At 38.6% G+C, this 21,376-nt stretch overlaps 1 protein-coding gene across 1 annotated transcript; it reads left to right on the top strand.

Annotated features, from left to right (window-relative positions):
- Nucleotides 1-1,921: 1,921 nt before the first annotated feature.
- Nucleotides 1,922-20,480, top strand: mef2b (myocyte enhancer factor 2b). The gene is made up of 9 exons (XM_042516854.2): nt 1,922-2,059; nt 5,733-5,804; nt 8,328-8,531; nt 8,763-8,891; nt 9,489-9,678; nt 10,922-11,070; nt 11,215-11,329; nt 14,541-14,652; nt 15,838-20,480. Exons 2-9 carry the CDS (start codon nt 5,751-5,753, stop codon nt 16,148-16,150), a joined length of 1,266 nt encoding a protein of 421 aa, XP_042372788.2. The 5' UTR covers nt 1,922-2,059; nt 5,733-5,750; the 3' UTR covers nt 16,151-20,480.
- Nucleotides 20,481-21,376: the final 896 nt, after the last annotated feature.

Below are 21,376 nucleotides of genomic sequence, written 5' to 3'. Positions count from 1 at the left end.
ATTTGGTCATATTCGGAGCCAAGTTTGGACCTCTAAAACATGTTACAGTCTGGTACAAAAAAACCAAAAAAAACAGTTTTGGTCTTTGTGGTGAATTTCCGTCTCCATGACAGCTGTACAGGGGCGAGTTTTTCTATATAACTCACCCCTTTACAATTCATTAAAGTTTAAAGTTACGCATATTTAAGGGAAGGCCACTTTGAGTGACAGGCTTTTTGCCAATAGTGTCCTTGGCTTCTCAGTCAGACACACCCACATCTCATCCAAATATGGCCACTTCTTGCTCCAGGAAACCAAGATGGTGCCAGCTGCAATGTTGAACTCTAGGTGCCTTCCAAATCGCATACTTTTTTCTTTTTACTTTTAGTAGGTACTATGGCTGCCCTTGCAGAGTATGCACTGTTGCATGCAGTATGCACACAATCAGGACATACTACTTCTTCATAATACTGCACCCTGAACTTTGACCCTCTTTCTCATATAACTGTACCATGGAAATAAAACAAATCGCTCAACTCAACTGAGACAGAGGTTAACCCCTCTGTTACTGTTACTGAACAACATTAACTTTTAACTTTGAAGTTATAACTGCATACATTTTGGATTCTATCATTATATATTAATTTTATTAGCCTACATTTGCATTTCTCTGTCATTGTTGTTGTCATTTGTTTTTGTTAGTGGTTTTCAGTCTGGTTGCGTTCTCATCTGATGCCGTGCCGTGGTGTATCATGCAGACACAATAGGTGGCTTTTGGCTTTGGGATCTTAGTGAAAGCACTGCAGAAGTGGTAGTATTTGACAACTTCGTAATGAGAATTGGCTGGGCACCCTATGGAAGGCCAAGAAATATTGAACATGGAAAGCAGGCAATATTAGCAAAATATTAGTAAAAATTAAAAAAATAAATCAATGAATTAAAAAAAAAAAAACAAGCACAAAAAAGAAAAAAATAAGGAGCAGGAAATAACCTGGAAAAAAGTACCAGATTAAAAGAAAAGTAATATACCGAAATAAAATTAATATATATCATTATCTGTTATCTAATTTTAAATATATAATCACATAATTCAAAATATAACTTCTTGTCATTTTCCTCCAGGTTTTTTTGTTGATAATTTTGCAATTATTGAAGATAGAGAGAGAGAGAGGCAGAGAGAAAAAGATTAGCTCATTTTTAGATAATTCTCTAGTTCCCTTTTCTTGCAAGCTGTAGTACACTTTCTGCCAAGTTGCTGATTGGATGTTTTTGAAAGAAATCAAAGCAATCTTTGTAGATTTTAAAGGGTTAAAGGGGCTTTCGGGGACTCAATCTTACCATATAGTTGATATCTGCTCAGTATAATGGGTGGTTAAAGCAGCGGTGAACAGGTTAAAGACTCACCTGATCACCGCTGCCTTTGACTAAAAGGCTTTTTACTTTTTAAATTTTATATTTTACTTCGAAACTCTGCACTGCAACTCTTATTTCAATATATGTGTTTTTATATTTTTGGGTTTTATCTGTTGTTTTCCCACTTGCTTTTTTTTAATCACCTTTTACATGCTTCTTTTATAATGTTTTAAATGTGTTTCCTCTCCCCCTGTTGTTGTATTTCAATGTTCTGTGTGAAGCACCTTGAATTGCCTTGTTGCTGAAACGTGCTATACAAATAAACTTGCCTTGCCTTGCCTTGTATTTAATCGCCTTACACATAAGAAAACACAAGAGTGTGCATCCTGGTGTTACTTCTGCTGTGAACTCGCTGACAGCCTTGAGTGTCTGGTGCGTCTGAAGGCGGATGGGAGGCGGAGGACTGTGTCCAATGGCGCGGCGGAGGAGGCGGTGTACGATGACAGAGGGAGGCGGGCTGCAGCAGCCAGCTGTTGGAAAGCAGCGCTCCTCAACCATCCGCTACTTGTGCACCAGGTGAATATCTCTGCATTAGCGCCGCGCCAGAACACAACACTTCATCAAGACATCAGTGTGTGTTTTCCTATCATCGTACTTGCGACTTTTCCTGTTTGTTTGGTCTCGCGCCGGCGGGTGAAACTCAAAGAGAGAAGGAGCACGCGAGCAGGTGAGATCAGATGTTTCTGAAGCTTTAGTTTTTTTTATTATGTGTTGTTACTGCTTCCTGTGTTGACATGTTCATGACGCAGCTGTGAGTAAACTACCTGTTGCCGTGTCATTGAAAGCAGCCTATAGATGAGGCTATATTGGACAGGGATGCTTGGCAACTCGGGGACAGACAGGCTATTCTTAAACGGTCTATTTTGAATGACGTCAGCAATTTATCAGGGCCTAATTAACTGCAACCATTTTTTTTAAGCTTTGTATTTTTACACTTTTTATTTTTAGCGTCCAATATGTTGCCATGCAAAATGAATAATTTGGATATAGTTATGCAGACACGTCTCATGACTGCTGCATCTTTCTCATCCCTTCAACCTGTTGCCCTCTCAGTTTGAAATGTGCATTGACAAGCTGTATTTTGGGGGAGCATGATCATTCAAATTTAAATCTGAGTTGTCATTAAGGTGTTTGTCACCTTCAGTTTGAAACAACTTTAGAAAATCCTGAAAAACTTTCATTTCCCTGTTCGTGTAAAGATCAAATGTTCTTGCTCTCACTTGCATGTACTCTATTCGGGCTATATCAAGGCAATTCAATTATCTCCTGTTAAAATTAGACAAATATTTCCTCACCATGACTTTGCAAAGGCCCCTGTGAGCACATGAACTGTCTGACCCCTAAGACGCCACACATGGAGATTCACACATTTATTTTTCCTGATATAAAAGTAACATTTTTTTCAGCTTTGAACACCAAGAAAAAGGGGGGGTTCTCTTGTTAAAAAGTGTTTCAGTTTTGGTTTGCCACAAACTTTGGCAATCACCTTTTTTTCATTTGAGTTAGTGAGAATTATGTATTGGTTCATGCAAAATTTGGTTACAGTTTTGGGCCTGGTTTCACATTTTACCAGCTTGTCACGAGACTTGGTTGTGACTAACAGGTGTGATGAAAATGACTTAAACAGCAAAACCAAACAACTCAGTTAGGTGTCATCCACACGTCTGCAGTACTGCTCAGTATATCAATGTAGTGCAGCAATCATACAGCTTCTCTTTTGATTTTATAAGCAAAACATGTATAAAAAACTTATATTTTACAACAGCAGCAAAACATTGGTGCAGAAACATGCTTAGAAAGTTAACAAAACTGATCATTCTTGCAGTTTTTTTTAAACTCTAACTTCATGCTTTGATTAATCTGGCATTTATTTTAGCCCTGTCCAAACTCTACAAATGATCTTGTGGGATTGGCTGTTACAGGAATGTTATTTGCCACCCCAAATCATCAGCTTCTTTGGCTGATACGCATACACGTGTTTAGCATGTTTTTGAAACATTATCAAGCCATCGTGCTCTAAATGACTCATGGAAGGAAAATCATTGAAGCAGAACCCCCAATACGCTACAAAATGCCCTACTTATTTCCCTTCTTATTCATGCATACAGTTCACTGCTGTGAGAAAACCACCAGTGCAGTGCAGTCATTTGAACCGATAAAACCAATTTAAATGATCTTGTCTGTTGATGCACAAGTTTTCTGTGAATGTGCACTGTTGTCTCAGCGAGGTCCCCGGTGATTACTCAGATGCTCCCGGGGTATGTCAGAGAGCAGAGCTACGGTGTGCTGCTGCTGTGTGTGTCAGTGTTTTCCATTGCATTGCCTCTGGGAAGGTGTCTCACAAAGGTGCCGTCTTTCCCTGTAGAAGCCTGAGCCCCAGGGGCAAGTGTGCATACGTGCAATTATTGCAGGACACAAAGCAATTCTGTCTTATTATAGCAGGTTTGGCACCAGTAGAGAGGTAAAAAAATAATAATAATAATAATACATAAATAAATATCTACTGTTTAATTGAATTTTCACATTTTCTCAGCAATTACATGTTCAGGGGTTGACCTCAGACATCAAAGGTCACATAGGTGTGCATTCACAGACCTCAAATGGCAGTTGTCGTGCGGGAAAACATCCAAAATTAGCTGATGTGCAAGACTTTTCCTGCCTGTCTTGGCCTTTAGGTCTTCAACAAACCTACTAAACCACAGAGTTCTGTAGCAAACTCCACGCCATTTGGCAGCTATATTTACACTTCCAGTCGTGTGTTTTACAGGGCAGTGATAGTCGTTTTGCTCGTATCTGTGAGGAGAGGAACTCTGTGTAAAACCCCTTAGATAAAGATCTTTCTGCCCTGTTTAGAACACATGTCCCACTTCCCTCTCTTCTCACCATTAACGTCATTAATCTTGATGCGAGGATAAATAGTCTCACTTTTGAGAGATCAACGTGATGTGAGTTCAGTTTCTGTGTTGTGGCTGGAGCTGTTTGCTACACAGACCAATACTTGCTTTTGTGGTCCTAAGCGCAGCTCAGTGTGCCTTGTTTTTACCGTCGAGACACATCAGTGACGGGTTTATCTGCAGCTGTCACTGTTGAGGTGTGTCTTGTCTCTGCAGTGTGTTCAGCCCAGTGGATATCACAGGACTTTATAAGGTAATAATGAGGGCAAAGAGGTGGATTCCTCCAGAAATGCCCCAGATGCCTGTGTGCCAAGCTTACGTTGAGGGACAGCGGGCACTTTAGGGGTCGTGGGAACATAGGCGCCATATCCGCTCAGGCACCATCAGGAGGGACAGGGGACTAAATATAGAGAAGTCCGATACATGTCCAGTATTAAGGGGGAAAACCAGTGAAAACTGCTCTGGGGTTTGGAGAAGATCTGTATGGTCAGGTCACGAGTCAAACCACCACTTAACGTAGTGACTGATGGTGGAGTGTAAAATGGAAATAACTCAGAAAAAGAGCAAATGTATGTATGCATTTTGATTAAGTGTTTTTTTTCAAAGTTTGCACCAAAGTCACTTCACAGCTGTCACTGATAATGCAAAGAACATCAATCCAATGGTTTCTCTATAGTGTCCAGCTCTATATGGTCAGGGGCAGGGACAGGATCGGGGGTTTTCTCGACCCAAAAAAAAAAAAAAAACTGCGGGTGTGACTCTCAGAAATGGACATTCTCAAGCCAACTACAATCCATCCACATCTCTGCCTTTTTTTCTGACCTGGCTGTGCATGAGAGAGGAGTGGGTGGCTTTTAGCTTCAGCCATCTTTCAAAAACACACCGTTTTCCCTTTGACTGTTTGGTTTTTAGCGATTGCCTGCTGAACCTTTAAAAGGAACTATCAGCTGTATTTTTAACCCTGTCTCTTGGGGCTGTGCGGTGCAGGCGAGCACTGAGCCGCTGGCCCGGGGGTAACCCATATTGTGGGGGTGTCAGACTGTGTGGACTGCTGGCCCCGGCAAGGACCGCTCTAACTTTAGACCGCATCGCCTCATGGTGGTAAAAATAAACACCCTGCCCTTACCAAGGGGAGAGTGACTTGAGTCACTTAAACCAAACGGCTGACATTTTCCCACCAGAATTATACAAGCGTGAAGAGATAATTTAATTTATGTACATCTGTAGATTCATATAGTCTAGATGAGAATAAACCGTTCAGTGGCGGCTGTGCACAAATTTGATCCTCAAGAAACATTTTTTACGCATCTTTTTTTATATTTCTTGAGCTAAAGAAGAAAAATGATGAGTAACTTATTTGTTGATGTTTACTGCTCCAATATGAATGCAAATAACACAAAGACTTGTATTCTGCTGCTGTAACACTGGTGTATTTTGTTTTTACAGGTGTCAGACGGCAGAAAAATGGGAAGAAAGAAAATACAAATTTCTCGTATTCTGGACCAGAGGAATAGACAGGTGGGCAATATTTTTATTTATACATCTTAAGAATCAAAACCATAAGCTTTTTATACATGTATACAGGAGGCTTGCCTCAGCAATAATTGTATGTTGGTCATTTTAAGGCCTGTTTGGCAAGGACGTAGCACCAAATTCTGGTACCTATAAATTAGCAGTCCCTATGGGCCCCTCACCTTCTCTCTTGATCCATGTCTCTTCATGCACCTTTTGACCCTTTTTTCAGTTTGCTTTTTTCACTGTCCTTTCTCCCTTAGCTATTTTGGAACCCCAATTTCTCTTTCTCGAGGAAAGATATGAGCAGCATTTTGCAGGGACAGATCCTACTGCAGGGGTGGACTAAACCATTTTGCGCCTTCAAGGGTTGAGAGGGGCCTTAGAGAGCTCCCACTATTTTTTCATACAAAGTTCAGTCTTTCAACCAATTGATTCAGCCAATTTTAATTTATTTTTCGCAATAATATTTAGAAACAGTGATGTCGTTAGGTTTGGTCGGCCGAGGCTTCAGCCTGGAATGCTTTATAAATAGCCTTGCATCTTTATATATCGGCCAAATACATATTTATCAAAAATCAGAACAGACCTAATTATAAAAACAAATTCCTGAATCTGTCATTCTGTTCATACATGTACTTGAATAAATTACTTAATTACATTCCACAACTGTTAAAATAAATACAAACATTTCATAAATTTTCTAACTTTAGTCAATAAATATTTATTGATAGCATTTGTAAAATATTCTTACTCAGTACTAACTGGTAACAAATACTTATTCCATTCACAGTTTATAATTAGGCCAACTCTGGAAAGTAAAAGACTAACTTTTAAGGGTGAATAAGGTACCAGAGTGCATAAAAAAGCATCAAAATAAAGTTTGTTCATTAAAAAACAAAAATAGAAAACAACGCTGAGGGATTCCCCTGGATTCCCCTAATGAGATCATGGGCTTAGCCCCAATTTTCTCAAATTCTAGAATTGCCCCTATTTACATAGAAAAAAAAGAAAGCAAACAAGACCAAATTGTCATTCCAGGCTTTCGGAGGCCCCCCCTTCGGTTCGGGCCATCAGTCCCACTTTTCCTCATAGCAAAATGCCCCTGCTCTTTGAACATGCTGTACATGTCAGTAGAAACAGTATGTACACATCAGTACCTCATGTTTCGTGCTACGTGTGTGCAGGAGATATTGAAATGTGGCCTAAAATTGTCACATAATGCATAGTCCAGGCTTTGAGTCTAGCAGTGCAGTGGACACACACAAAGTTATACTGTTTTGGATATAAAAATGCATTTTTTGTACTGTGAAGCATGCAAGAGGTAGCATTCAGGGCAAATATGTGTATAAATTATTTCTCAATACTTTAAGACTGTGCAGCAAATATCACATTATGATATCTTGAATGATAAGAGACAGTAAGTGGGATTATTGTTACATTGTACAGTACTTGCAGCATGCATGCTTCATTTCTTTGATTTGCATATTAGGGGCAAATCGAAGCCAAATAGGTGTAAATGCAACAACTGTGAGAACTCTGAGTTAAAGCCTGCTGCTGTAAATGCAAGAAAATCTGAAAGATCTAACAGTAAAAGTGAGATTTCTTTAGGGCCAAAGATCAGTAATGGCACTCTTGCACTTTCACACAGAAGAAAATGGATTGAGCACTCTAACAGAGCCAATATGGTTAAAGTCTAAAAAGAAGATGCATTTGACAGTACAGTACAAGAAGTTTTTTTTTAAAATCATTTTGATGGGATATAAATCTGATAAGGCCGATTATATAAACAGCGCAATGTTGACATCAACTCAAAGGCAGAAGTTACATATATTTTTCTGAGTCGCCACACACTGAGGTAATGTCAGTGCCATACTGCGATGTGACAGAAGTACTCACATCATGCTCTATTAATATTTAAATCAGTATGTATGAAAAAAAAACACATCAAACGCTCACAAGGAATCAGTGTAGAGAAAAAGAAAAACGCATTAAACTGTGCTCAGAGTGTTGGCAATTTGTTTCTCATATCTGATCTTCAGGACTGAATGTTTTTTAGTGATAAGGTTTGTTTTTTGGGGAGTTTTTCCTTATCTGAATTGAGGGTGTGAGGATAGACAGTGTTGTATGCTGCACAGATTGTAAAGCCTTCTGGGACAAAGTTGTGATTTTAGGTCGTGTAAATGTACTTGACTGTCAACACTGGCAGAATTTGCAAGCAATCAGTTTGGATTTGTGTGTTATGCTTTTCCATTAAAAAAAAGCAACATTTTTTCACCTTTAGCTGTATTATTTTTAAACAGCAATGATCATTAATCTGATAACACAAAAAGTTTGTATATTAGGCTGACTGTATGGTAACTAAGTCGGTAAAAAAACAGCTCCAACGTACTGACTCAGTGAACTGTCGGAAATGTTTGGGCAAAAATATTTCCACACATTTGATTTATTTAAATACTTAAGATGCATATATTCTGTCTAAATCATCACACAAGCATGACACAACCATTTTGTGTGTGTATGTGTTAGGTGACTTTTACCAAGCGTAAATTTGGCCTGATGAAGAAGGCGTATGAGCTGAGCGTGCTGTGTGACTGTGAGATCGCGCTCATCATCTTCAACAGCACCAACCGCCTGTTCCAGTACGCCAGCACAGACATGGACAAAGTGCTGCTCAAGTACACCGAGTACAGCGAGCCACACGAGAGTCGCACCAACACCGACATACTCGAGGTATGTGCAAGCTGCTATTAATGGAAATGACAGAGAAGCAAGATTACACATTAACAAAAACACAGAATTATGTCAGAGCAGGAGATATTTACATTAATTTCAGGTTACAAATTAAAAATACATATATTATAGTGTTGTATTTTGGGTGAAGAAACTCCATATGTTGCTTTTTTAAGCCTTCATGCTTTCACTGTGGGTGTTTTTCCATGTGCACTTTCTGTTCTGTATCAGACTCTACGTAGGAAAGGCCTCGGTCTCGATGGCTCAGAGCTCGACAGTGAGGAGAGCATGCAGGTGGCTGCAGACAAATATCCTCTGAGCGAGGGCATGGATCTCTCTGTGGCTCGCCAACGCTTCTATGTCAGTCCACACACACTTCTGCTATTGCACAGTCACCACATCACATGCAGAGCTGACCCAAAGTTAATTTGTTTTCATATGAATTCTTCTTATTCTCATTATTTTAACGAAATAAAACAGCTCAAAAGGATTAAAATACACAGAACACACAACACAACATGACATTTTTCTAGAATTAATAGAATGAATCACAAAATATATTACAAAATGAACACACAAACCACCCACCCTAACCACCCAGTGCGTCACTGACATACATAATTGGTCTTGGTTGTCAACATCAACACCCTCCACCATAAACAGTGGATACAGATATTCAAAACTCAACAAGTAAGACGTTGCAAAACAAGAAGAACAACTCAAATACATACCTTGTCGATGCATATATGAGAACAGTGAAACAAAAAAATGCAAATCTCCACCAGTTGTTGCTCATGTCTGATGGTGCCCACAAAGTGTTTGCCCATTTTCTAATAAAGACATCCAATCTTTCGAACTGTTCATTTGAATGCTGTCACTCTTGCCAACTCTGCAGCCCATTTTCAGACTGTCACTTTTAATTCTGAAGCTGTAATTAACATGGATTTTACTCTTCAGACCCCAACGCTCCTCTCACCAGAGGCCCAGTTCCTGGTGTCTGCAGGTTGTGAGAACGGCTTTGCCAACTCCTCCGGATCCAGCACAGCGTCGCATAGACCTCCGGGATTTAAAACTCTGAGCTCGAGACCCGGCTCTGCCAGTCCTGCTGCCCCACACACGCACTCTGCATTCATGTCTCCACACTCAGGTGAGCACATCTGGCTGTTTAACACATTTTCAGAGCCATTGTAATTACAAATGATACACAGAATACCCTGCATACGATGGAGAGCAACCTATTCATGTCATTATAATGTATTATGTGTATTTTCATATAATTTATAACATACGTTTAAATGTTTAAAATTGGTAAAAATTATATTTCTATTTATTATTATTATTGTTAATAAATAAAAATCATACATTTATAAAAATCCAATGACCCTCAACTGGATAAGGGGTTACGAATGAAGAATGAATTTTAAAGTGAAGTTATTCTGAACTTATCTATCCAATTTCCTTGATGTATTTAATGTACTTTTTACTCATTTACAGTACCATTATTTGACTTCTGTGTGACTCAGTCCTAATAAAACAGCTTCATTGCAACATGAAATATACATAATGTAAAACAAATATGACACTCAGTATGAGAAAATGATTACTGCCACCAAATTAAAACTCTCAACTAAATGGAAAAATATTTTTTTAATATACTGGTATCAAAGACAGCAATTCACAGTTGTCCATTTAAAAATTGGCACAGTTTCCCAGAATGTTTCCAACTGTTACCTTATTGAGCAGTGAACAATTTTCTGCTTAAATTCAGATTTAATATATTGGCATGATGATCCATTTTCTTGCGAAAAGCTTCCTCAAAAATTCACATGTATGCTTTCAACCTTCTGTGCAGCTGGCTGTGAACTCACAGGAAGTGTGTGTGTATGTGCATTTGTGTTCACACTAATCCACACACACAGTCGGTCTGTTTTGTGAAACTGGTCCTCCACCAGTGTAACAGCGGCTGTGACCAGTTCTGTGGTTTCTATACAGAATGTATCACACCTGCCAGTCATGTCAGCCTCTTTTACAATCTATAACTATTTGGGCACACCATGATGTCATTAGACACTGATCGTTGACGGTGTTTTTAGATGTATGAAAGCTGTTTTAATGATGATTTACAGGGATGTTTTCAATGAGTTCAAAATGGATACATTAAAAATATTAACATGAGCTTGTAAACGATAGCTGCCCCTTGTCCTATAAAGATCAGATACCAATTCAAAGGTCAAACTAAAAGGAGAAGTACAGTTTTATAATTTTATTTTCACACTTCTGAGCAGATGCAGAGAGAGGTGAAGAATGTATCACAAAGAATAAATTATTCCTCTGTGAGTGAAACAAGCTCACATCTCTTTTCACTTCCTGCTCCTTCTTTCGCTGTGCAGGTATCGGCTACTCGGTGTTCTCTCACGGCAACCTGAATCGAAGTCTAGACATGAAAAGCCCTCCGCCTCTGAACCTGGGTGTTGAGAACCTGCGGGGGGATGCTTCTAATCAGGGCATAGGGGCCACACGTGCTAACCACAGCTCTGCTGTAAGTGGTTACTTTCCAGTGTGATCAGCACTTACAGACTCAAACTTCTCACAGTTATGATATTTATACGCATGCAATGATGTCACTCTATCATTACAAACTTGAGATTTTTGGCTTGAATATTTTTCTTTTTCTGTTCATTAGAGGGGTGTCTTGTACCAGGGCCTGCACAGCGGAAGCTCAATGGTAGCGATGGGGAAGGCAGGGCTGCTGGGTCACAGTTTGGGAGGTTACGGCCTTCCCTCTCCTGGAGCCTCTGGTATGTCTGTTGTGTATCGCCTTTCCTTTCTGACTGCATTTTTGCTGAAAGTTATATGAAAAGATCGATACAACTCTTGTATCTGTCTGTTAAAAATTAAGCTACAACAAGCAGATGGTTAGTTTAGCTAAGCATGAAGACTGTAAACAGGCGGAAACAGCTAGCCTCGCTGTATCCAAAGGAAGAAAAATCTGCCTACAAGCACATACACAAATATCAATTGCTGTGTCCATGACTGTATAAATAATGGATGGAGCTACCATGATGTTATGGCTATAGACCAAAATCATCTTTTGTATCAGGCTGTAAACATTTGTATTCCTGCTGTAAAGTAGAGAGTCCATGTGGTGCTTCCTAAAACAACAGGAATGAGTTAGCATTTCGGCTCCTCTGGTTCCCTACTCTCTATATCAGTGGGTTTTCGATTGGGATTTCGGTTAGAAGTCTGAAATAAGGTCTGCGGTTAAAACAAGCTTAAGAGACTTTCACGTTTTGTTCTACGACATAAAATTTGATAGTAATACTCCCCTCGCAAACTTTGAAACTTTTATGCATCTTGAAAAAGACACTTGCTAAAAGTGGCTAACTTAGTCTACAGAAAGTCATCACATCAAGCCGTAGCGAACACGGCTTTATAGCCTTGTTGTGGTGGCGAAGCGAACATAGTGTATGCGGTTCATTTTAGCCTAGCAATAGCTTTTTACTTCTGGCGATTACATTTCGGCTTCACAAATCCTGAAAGTGGTGTTCATTTGCGATGATTGTTTTGCTGAATAAAACATGTAGGTATCATAAATGCTTTTTTACCACAGAGCTTATTTTTTTGCAATGATGTAAAATCCAAATGGAAAAATCCTATAGGCTTTTTGACGAGGGAACCATAGCAACAATAGTTTCCGGGATGGCCTACAGAAAAACCCTCGGGCGCTTTATAAACGACTCCAGTGACCAATTGCTGTGCTCCGCCATCTAGTGGCACCGCCATTACCGTGGTGGCAACTGACTGCTGACAGTGACAGCCGTAGATTCAGCAAACAACAATAGAGTGGTGAAGTAATGAGTCCTAAAACACGGAGTCCGTTAGCCTTTTAGCACTTCCGATTTCCTCGTCTTAAAGTCCAGTAAAAAGCCTTAAATAAGGTCTGTGGTTAATACAGGCTTAAGATATTTAGATGTTTTGTTCTGCAACATAAAATATGTCCATATAAACCCGATTTTTGAACTTGTAAGGTTATACTCGCTTTTAAAAAAGGCGGTTGCTAATAAGTGGCTAAATGGGACTACAGTGTTTGTAGGGGATGTTAGACAACATCACACCAGACACAGAAACTCATTAAACCCACCTGTCCGCCTTTACAGCTTTACAGAGCCGCACTCGAACTTAGCAACAATGAACATTAGCTTTTTGCTTCTGGCGACTTCATTTACGCTTCAAAACACACAAAAGTGGTGTTCATCTTTGAAGATTATCATGCTAAAAAAAAATGTGTCATAAACTTGTGCTCGTCACAGAGCATATTTTTGGTGAAAATCGAAAAACCCCATTTAAAAATCTTGTAAGGTTTTTGACAAGGGAAACAGTGTGATGCCAACTTCTTGGCTGACCTACAAAAATACGTCATCCCTTCACCACTCTATTACGTTAACATTATGGTGACAGTAGCATGGGTAGTTGAATTGATGATATTAGGCAGTACCTTACTGATAAAGGTACTTTATGTGGTTGGTGATGTTAACATTGTTAAAATTTACATATTACATATAATCAAGTGATGAAGTGCTGTAATGTAACTTTCCTGAAATTACTAGCTAATGTTAGCTAGCACAATCAATCAAAAGAGTTGCATTACTTTATCTACCATTACACGTGTTCTGTTTGTGATGCCAACCAAATGATGTTTACTTTGTGGTCATTAGGTTGCCCTAGTTAGAGCAAATTATGTTATATTTCACAATAATACCACAAATAGTTGATTGAGTTAATTTATTATGTGCAACCACTGCAGCCCCAACACGATGTCTTAGCCCCCAGTAAGCAAACAGTGTTAACTTAGCTAACGAAAACCTATCGTGCTGCTGTTATTGGGAACAAAGTTCTTTCTGTTAATACTCTTGACCCTCTCTTGGCGAACATCTTGGTCCCCTGCACACCCAGGGAATCGTATGTAGACTGTACGGTCTCAGACAGAGACAGTCTTCATGAAGTAAAGGTGTGTGTATTTCGCATTTAGTTTTCTTTCCAAAGCTAAAGTTTGTCACTACTGTTGGAGCAGCTGAGAACTGCACGGATTCTTCCCGAACTCCTAGACATCATTTTCAAAAGTAATGTTTCACAGAAAGTAAAGGTAAGAATAGAAAATTATACACTTCTCAGTACAGCTTGCATTCAAACATGTGCGGGAAGGAGGGAGATGCCACCGCAGTAATGGTGACTTGTTTACTTCCGGTACTTTTCCGGATTCGTGTATAGTTTAGCCGGGTGCTGTAATCTCCTCTCCTGGAAAACAAAAGGGGGGAAAAAAGTGACCCGGAAAAAAACTTAAAATGAATATAATATAATTTAATATTATAAATATCATTCATTGGGCATTTTTTCTTCACTTTTTTGAAATAGGATTCCACATCCGTTAATCTTTTCTTTTTTTCATCTTTCTTGTTTACCGTCTTTTTTGGTGCTCATAGTGTCAGTAAAATGAACGACTAACTAGCTAACACTGTGTGTAGCATGTCCATATTAAATATTTATATTTGTATACGTGATCTAAGCAGCCAACTGATGTTAACTCCAGCAGGTAGCCAACAACCGTTTTATACATCCAAAGAACTTTCATGAAAATAACCTGCATGGCAACCAGATCAGGCCTCTATTTGAGACAGGCCTTTATTAGTCCTGAGGTCTCGCCACACCGGGCTAGTAAAAAGGACTGGGCGTATAATTAATTAATGAGTTTTATTGCCAGGCTAGCTGTTTCCTGAGGCTTCAAAACGGCACTCCACAAACCAATGACTGACATCAAGGTGGCTACGTTATATATTATATTTAAACAGTCCATGTTACAGACATGGAACTGTCAGCAGGAAAGCAAACAAGTGTATTTCCTAGTGTCAAGCTATTATCTGCTAATGAAAATAATCTATCCTATAATTCAGAGTTTGGTTTATTATAATCCATCCTCTTTGTTCATCTTTCAATTTATATGTTTCTTTGCAGAGTACGGCCAGCCTGGTTTTTATCACTCTGTTAGTCTACAGCGAGGAGCAATGAACCCCTGGCAGCCTCCACAGCCGCCTCAGGAGCCCCATGGGCCTCATATAAACCCAGGGTAAGGATATTAATCCGTAATATGGTACCCCTGTGAGGATAAAATATTGAGTCATGACACAAAGTTGAATCTGCACACTGTTTTTTTTTTTTTTTTTGCTTTGGCAATGTTTTTTTAATTCACTCTTTCTGTGCATCGTTTTGATCAATCAGATCTTCATCAGGTGCAAAACAGCAGCAACAATCACCATATTTTAAATGCATACCTCAATATAATGGTAATCATCAGCTCAAGGCGACCACATATGCGACTTGAGAAGACTGTGACCAAATTAGTGACATCTGCAATAGCAACTGATATGCAAAACAATATGATTAATAGTCAGCGACAAAGAAAAAGACAAACATTTATGAAAAAAAAACAAAATATAATTGGAAGAAACTGAGTTGAAAAAATAGATAAAACTAGAAGTAAGTAAATAACAAACAGCAGAAAAGGAAAATTTAATGAAAAAAGAGAAAATAAATGTTAATAAAATAAAAACAACAGAAAAAAATACACAATGAGTGAGAAATAGATAAATACATAGAATAAATAAATGAAAAGAATAGAAAAGGATAGGGGGAAATAAAGACAAAAGAAGTATTAGGAAAAACAATAAAAAAAATAGATTAAAAATAAAAAATAAGATAAGATGAAATAAAAAAGAGGTATAATAAAATATTAACATAGAATTTAACATAAGTTAAAATTGAGTGTAAAAAAAACCAAAAAAGAGGATGAAAATAACACTAAAATGAAAAATAAATAAATGTAAAAATAAATGTTTATACATAAAAATAATTCTTTCAAAAAAGTAAATATATAATATGATATGTTATAATATAATAGAATACTTTCAAACTATATGCATAAAAACAAAAACATAGTAATTGAGTGTGGAAAAATACTGCTGAGGTTTTAGATCACTTTCATCATGAAATATTATAATATAACAATATTTGTGTATATTCTCGGGTTACATCTTGTTCCTCGACAGGTTTTATTTCACTTAATGTTTTTTACACTGTGGGAATATAGCTGCATTGCTACAACTGTTTAATTCACAAATCTAGATGAATATGCCACATTTGCAAACTGCCTTTTTATTGATTTTAAATACATTAAATTGTCATCATGCTGGTCCTGATGCATGTAACTGCAGAACTGATGTTCAATTTCATTTTTTTGTCTTGTTATTTTCAGTATGTCCAGTGGAGGGTGCTCCTTCCCCTCTCAGTCCTGCTCCTCATCCTCTCCACATCTGCCCTCCCTCAACCTCAGCATCAAATTGGAGCGTAGCTCTCCTGAGCACATGTCCTCTCCCACCTCCCCTCCTCTACACCACCTCAGGCAGCACTCTCCAATGAGCAACCCCGACTCGGCTTGCCAAACCCCTCCAGAAGCCCGTCCGGCCAATGAGGCGAAGGAGTTTCCTAAAGCCGGCTACCCACAAGACGAAGAGGAAGGAGGCCAGGCGCTCAGGCAGTTAGAGATAAGTGATGGGTGGCAGAGATAGCTGGCTGCTGCAGTATAACACCATCTCCCATTCAATCAGCTATCTTCCATCAAAACCAGTCCTCTCATGCACGCGCGCACACACACACACACACACAGATATAAAACACAGAAGATAGCGGGATGGGGTCGATTTGTCCCCATCATCCCAGAGAGGAATGCCTCTCTTTGTCTCCTCACTCAGAGCTGGTCTCTCCTTTCTCTGTATTGTTTGATTGATCCCACGAGGAGACAGACGCACACAGACATTTGCTTTTTGTTTGGTTATAGGTTATATAGGTTTTCTGCGTGGAGCTAATGTGAATCAAAAATACAATCTGAAATGTTTTGTTCTTGTTAAAGTTAGCTACAGCAGCACATCGGGACCAGCTGAATTTCTCCAAAACAGTCTGACCACATATCTGGCTTCAGGGGTCTTCAGTGTTTGATGTAGGTTTGGAAAATTTTCTGTACAACTATATTTCACTGTCTTGGTATAAATGTTACAGTGAAGAGCAAACAACAAATGGAAAATGACTCATCACAGCAGCCAGAAGAAACCACTGAGTCTCTGTGTCGACCTTTACACACATTATGGCCCTCTTGTTAAATAAGCTTTAATGTTTTAGCCTTTAGCTAAAAATAGCTGACATGATCTCCCCACAGAAAACCAGTTAGATATCACCCGTCACTGGAGCCTCGGCCTTTTTTGAAACACATTTTAAAGGATGAATTTACGTCTTTTTAAGTCTGTCTTAAAACAATTCTCACACACCCACATGTACAATTTAAGTTTTTGTGTCTGTAATTTTTACTCATGTCCATACAGACAGCGAAAATATCGTTTTATAATAACACTGAAATATAAGAATGCCCCATAATGGCCAAGTCCTTGGCAGCTTCCCGGGTTGAAATCCGACTTCCGGCCTGTTGCTGCTTGTCATCCGCTCTCTCTCCTCCCTTTCCTCCAGCGGCACTATCCATTAAAGCAAATAATAGCCCCAAAAATAACCTTTAAGTTTAAAAAACCCAAGGAACTCCTCAAAAAAGATTCTTCACACGGGGGCGGTGCCTTATGTCACCCGTCTCACAGTGTTGTGTGCCTGATGCTCGTTCTTTTCGGCTTGCTTCAGGTCAATTTTTGGTTAAGCTTGCAAAAATGTAACTTAAAATATTGTTTATTAACCTAATCTTTGCTGTAACCCAAACGTTAGACCCACAGAGGACTTCATACCTAACTATAACTTCAAACAGCACAACTTATTTTTTTGTGATCATCGATTTACAAAGTTACACTGAGATTTTTGCTCCCTGTACTGCTGCATGACTGCAACCGTGACAAGTCGTCCCTGCAGATTTTCAAAAGACTTTAAAGGGTCCAATAATCATTTCTATGCAGATGAGTGGTCTGTACAGAAAACATTGTAGTGTGTGGCATCAATAAATGACCAGCACAAACAGATTTACAAGGCAGACTATTAATTTCCATGCACATGTCTGAGAACATATATACCATATATAGAGAAAAAGGAACAGAATATTTTGTTTGCCTTCAAACATGTTTTATTCAGTCTAATTTGTTGAACACAGAAAAAAAGAGGAGTGTTATAGGTGCTATTTGGATAAAAGGAAATATGTGACCAAATAGGGAGGGAGAGTTTGGACTTGTAATTTGCTTTGTCAATAAATTATGACCAAAAAAAGAAAGACAAAAAAAGCCAAGGCATACTGCTTTGTTAAAAAGCCTTTAACCCTTTGAAACCTAAAAAAAATGCCATAAAATAAGACTATGAGCAACTTAAGAAGAAAAGACACATTATAGTACAAAATTAGTTTTTAAAAAAACCCTACCAGTTTGCACCAAAACAAGCAAAGTTTTTAAAAAAAAAATCCAAGAAAAGCAACTACAAATTAGAAAGAAAAAAACACAAGTAAAGTTTAAAAAAAAAGTTGCAATCAATGCACAGCTGCAATCAATAAAGTGAGTGACTCCACAGTACCAAAGTGTTCAAGACCTAACAAATTCATCGCAAACAATATATAACATCAGATATTCACATAATTTCATACAAAAACAGTGATATAAAATAAATATATTGTGGTGCATTACACATGATTCCTTAATTTTTCATTTGATGCTTCACTAAAGTTGAGTAAGTAAGTAAGTAAGTGCCTACAAACTTTTATTATTTGGTCTAGTTTGCCTCATGTTCTGAAGTTTAGAAATTAAATTTTCCCTTTTTTTGCCAATCAGTCTATTTATTTTCACCAAACCCAAATAGTTCAAGATTTCTGCTCTGTGTGTTCTTCATTCTTACAGGTGCACACAGGTTATCATATAAAGCAGCATTTCCTCCAATACCACTTGTCCTTCACGTTTTAGATCTCCTGCTTCAACGCAGCAGAATTAACGATCAGCCGGTCATCAAGCAGCTTCAGGTGTTCATAACGATCATTTGAGTCAGCTGTGTTGCAGCTGGGAGACACAAAACATGCAGGACCAGTGACGTTCAAGGCGCGATATGGGAAACACTGATAAGTAAGAACATGCACTCAGAGCACAGGTGTGTTTTTAGGGAGTCTCCAAAGTCCATAGTCATTATTCTTCAGTCAAAAGTTCATTTAATAGGGCTGCAGAGGTCTAAAATGTAGTTGTTTTAGTGTAACGTTCCTTCTTTGTGTTCACCCACTCAGTGTTTAATCGCATTTAGTGGAGAGCCAAGTGGTCAAATTTCTTTGCAGAGTACAATCTCATGCACTACATAGTTGCAGATTTTGCAGTGAGCACATCCCCCTCAATATTTAGAACATGTGCATAGTGTCCCCACCCAAATAAAAACATGTAATGGGCAAACAACTTTTTATTTTGACAGAATGAAAGACACTTACACTATAAATTGATGCAAAAAAATCAGAGAATGCAGAGAATAAAGTGTTTTATTTCCTTTTGTACAAAAACTGCTCCAGATTGAATTAAAATGCATTTTTAGGAAGAGGACTGTAAATTTTGACCCCCATGCCTTAGTTTACATTGAAATCACATTAAGCAGGGAATCACTTCAGTATGGCCTGTATGGACAGCAGGGACAATAGATAAGATTATCCTTTATTAGTCCTTCAGAGGGGAAATTTGCAGTGTTACAGCAGCGAGGTGGATAGTGCAAAAACAAGAAGCACCAGCAAAAACAAAATGCAAGATACAATGAATAAGTGCACCGTAAAAAGAGCAAAATAATAGTATACATAGAAGCACAGAAAAACAAAAATTGTTTCAACAAGCACAAGGATGTGTGGGTGTTGCTTTGAGACAAAAATACGAAAATTTAATCCTAATCCTTTTAACTCTGGATGTCAGTGTCTCTCTTGGCTTGGCTGATATTTTTTTTCAGTGGGAATTTTAAAAATGTCTCCAGCCAGCCTGTAATTGTGGATAGGCTAAACTTTAGTTGTACTATTCCTCCTAATCATACTATTTTCACATTTTTTACTTTACCCCATCAATAAAGTTATGGTAGTCTACTTCAACTAAAGACCAAAGAATTGAATTATTGTCTCTATGCATTGCAATCAAATACTGCAACAGCCAAAGACCCTTTGTGTTTGTCAAATTTGATTTAAATAATATAAAAAAATGTATAAGTTATTATTTGTGAAGGGCTTTACTTAGGACGTGCATAATGTAGATATTATTGAGCTTTACTGCTGTTGTTGTAATATCAAGAAATAAAATAAAAATATATGACACACTGTGTAATGAAACAATATTCATGAAAACCCACAAATTATGTTTTCTTATTGAGGAATGTTTGCTTTTTCATTATATCTGTAAATTTACTTTGAACTGTATTTTTGTGCACTGGATTTCTGTGTGTTTTAGTTTTGTGTATTCATGTTTTTTTCTCTGCAAAATATACTTCGAATTTTTGGGGTTCTGATGCATTTCTGCTTATTGTCCACAAGGGGTCATATTATTTCACAAAATTTGGATATGGATGAGAAAGTGTAGAGCAGGGGAGGACCAGCCTTAAACTATGTGGTGATTAATTATCTAATGAATCTCTATGACAAGACACAGGTTCAGAGGTTCACCCTGAAGACATGCAACAAATCCATCATGACAAACCCTGCAGAGATACTTGGTGGAGGTCTTCAAGTTCAAGTGCTGCTGTGGAATTAGCTTTGTCATTTTTACGTGCATTAATACGAGCATGAAGAACCAAATGATCAGTATTCTGATGTTTTTCGGGGTTGTGTTTTTATATGTTTACCGAATGCTTCACTAACATAACAGAGACAGATTTTTATTTGACATTTGTTGTGATTCCTTTTGAATAAAAATGGTTTGATTTGTACAGTTGCCATTCCATGATTTTTATTTTATTTTTTTATTTTACAAAGGGTATTTAATTTATCATCTTTCTTTTAAAAAAATGCGACTCTTTCGCCACATTATTTTTTTCATGTACATTCAATCTGAAGACGGATAAAAAGACGTCCGCTGTGTGGCTATCAAGCTTTCATGTGTCCATTTATTTGGTCTTATTCACCTCCGTTCCGTCTTTTGAACACACACACTCCCTCATTATCATGTCTGGCCCCTGTCAGGCAGCTCACCACGCAGCCACCAAACGAGAGGAGCAAGAATGGACCACTTAAAAGCCTCTGGACCTTTATGTCTTCAAATAAAATACATTCGGCACACACACAAAAAAAGGCTCATTTCCACAGCTGGTTGTCTCTCAGTAACTATGCCAGAATGTTTTCTTGTATGCCTCCACGATGGAGCAGAGCAGCGGAGAAGAGCCCCGGTCCTCCTCTGTCGTCTCTCCTCCCTAAATGAAAAGAGGCTCTCACTGGGGTCATGTCTGGTCTGCTCCCCTGAGACCAGGCCAGGCCCAGTCTGTAGGGCATGTCTGGGCCCTGCTCTCTCTCTCTCACACACACACACACACACATATATTCTGGTTTCTATAGCAACCACAGGCAGCCATGGCCGCCTGACTTGGCCTGCTGCAGTCCACAGATCAGACTGAAGGGGCCCGAGGCCTCCAGCACAGATGCACATAATTAATGTGATTATATAGATATGTCAACTCTGTCACCTCTCAGTTCGTTAGGCCGGACGCTCTCACAGACCCGCGACAGGCTCCGAGAGGAGCACAGCTCCACTGGTCATGCTGGGTGGGATCCTCTTTAACAAGTATAAAAGTCTTGCATACAAAATTGACTTTACAGTAAGTAACAGTAC

This window comes from Plectropomus leopardus, chromosome 5, assembly GCF_026936395.1.
Source record: "Plectropomus leopardus strain MGB_pleo_1.0 chromosome 5, ASM2693639v1, whole genome shotgun sequence".
NCBI lineage: Eukaryota > Metazoa > Chordata > Actinopteri > Perciformes > Serranidae > Plectropomus > Plectropomus leopardus.
The sequence above is the reverse complement of the archived record's forward strand: the minus strand, read 5'-3'. Positions and strand labels throughout refer to the sequence as shown.

Bases quoted from the DNA above. Each gene is read 5' to 3' on its own strand.
- mef2b (XM_042516854.2), top strand. From the start codon at position 5,751: ATGGGAAGAAAGAAAATACAAATTTCTCGTATTCTGGACCAGAGGAAT. The intron at 5,805-8,327 runs GTGGGCAATATT...TGTATGTGTTAG, and splicing joins TGGACCAGAGGAATAGACAG to GTGACTTTTACCAAGCGTAA. The intron at 11,330-14,540 runs GTATGTCTGTTG...GTTTCTTTGCAG, and splicing joins TCCCTCTCCTGGAGCCTCTG to AGTACGGCCAGCCTGGTTTT.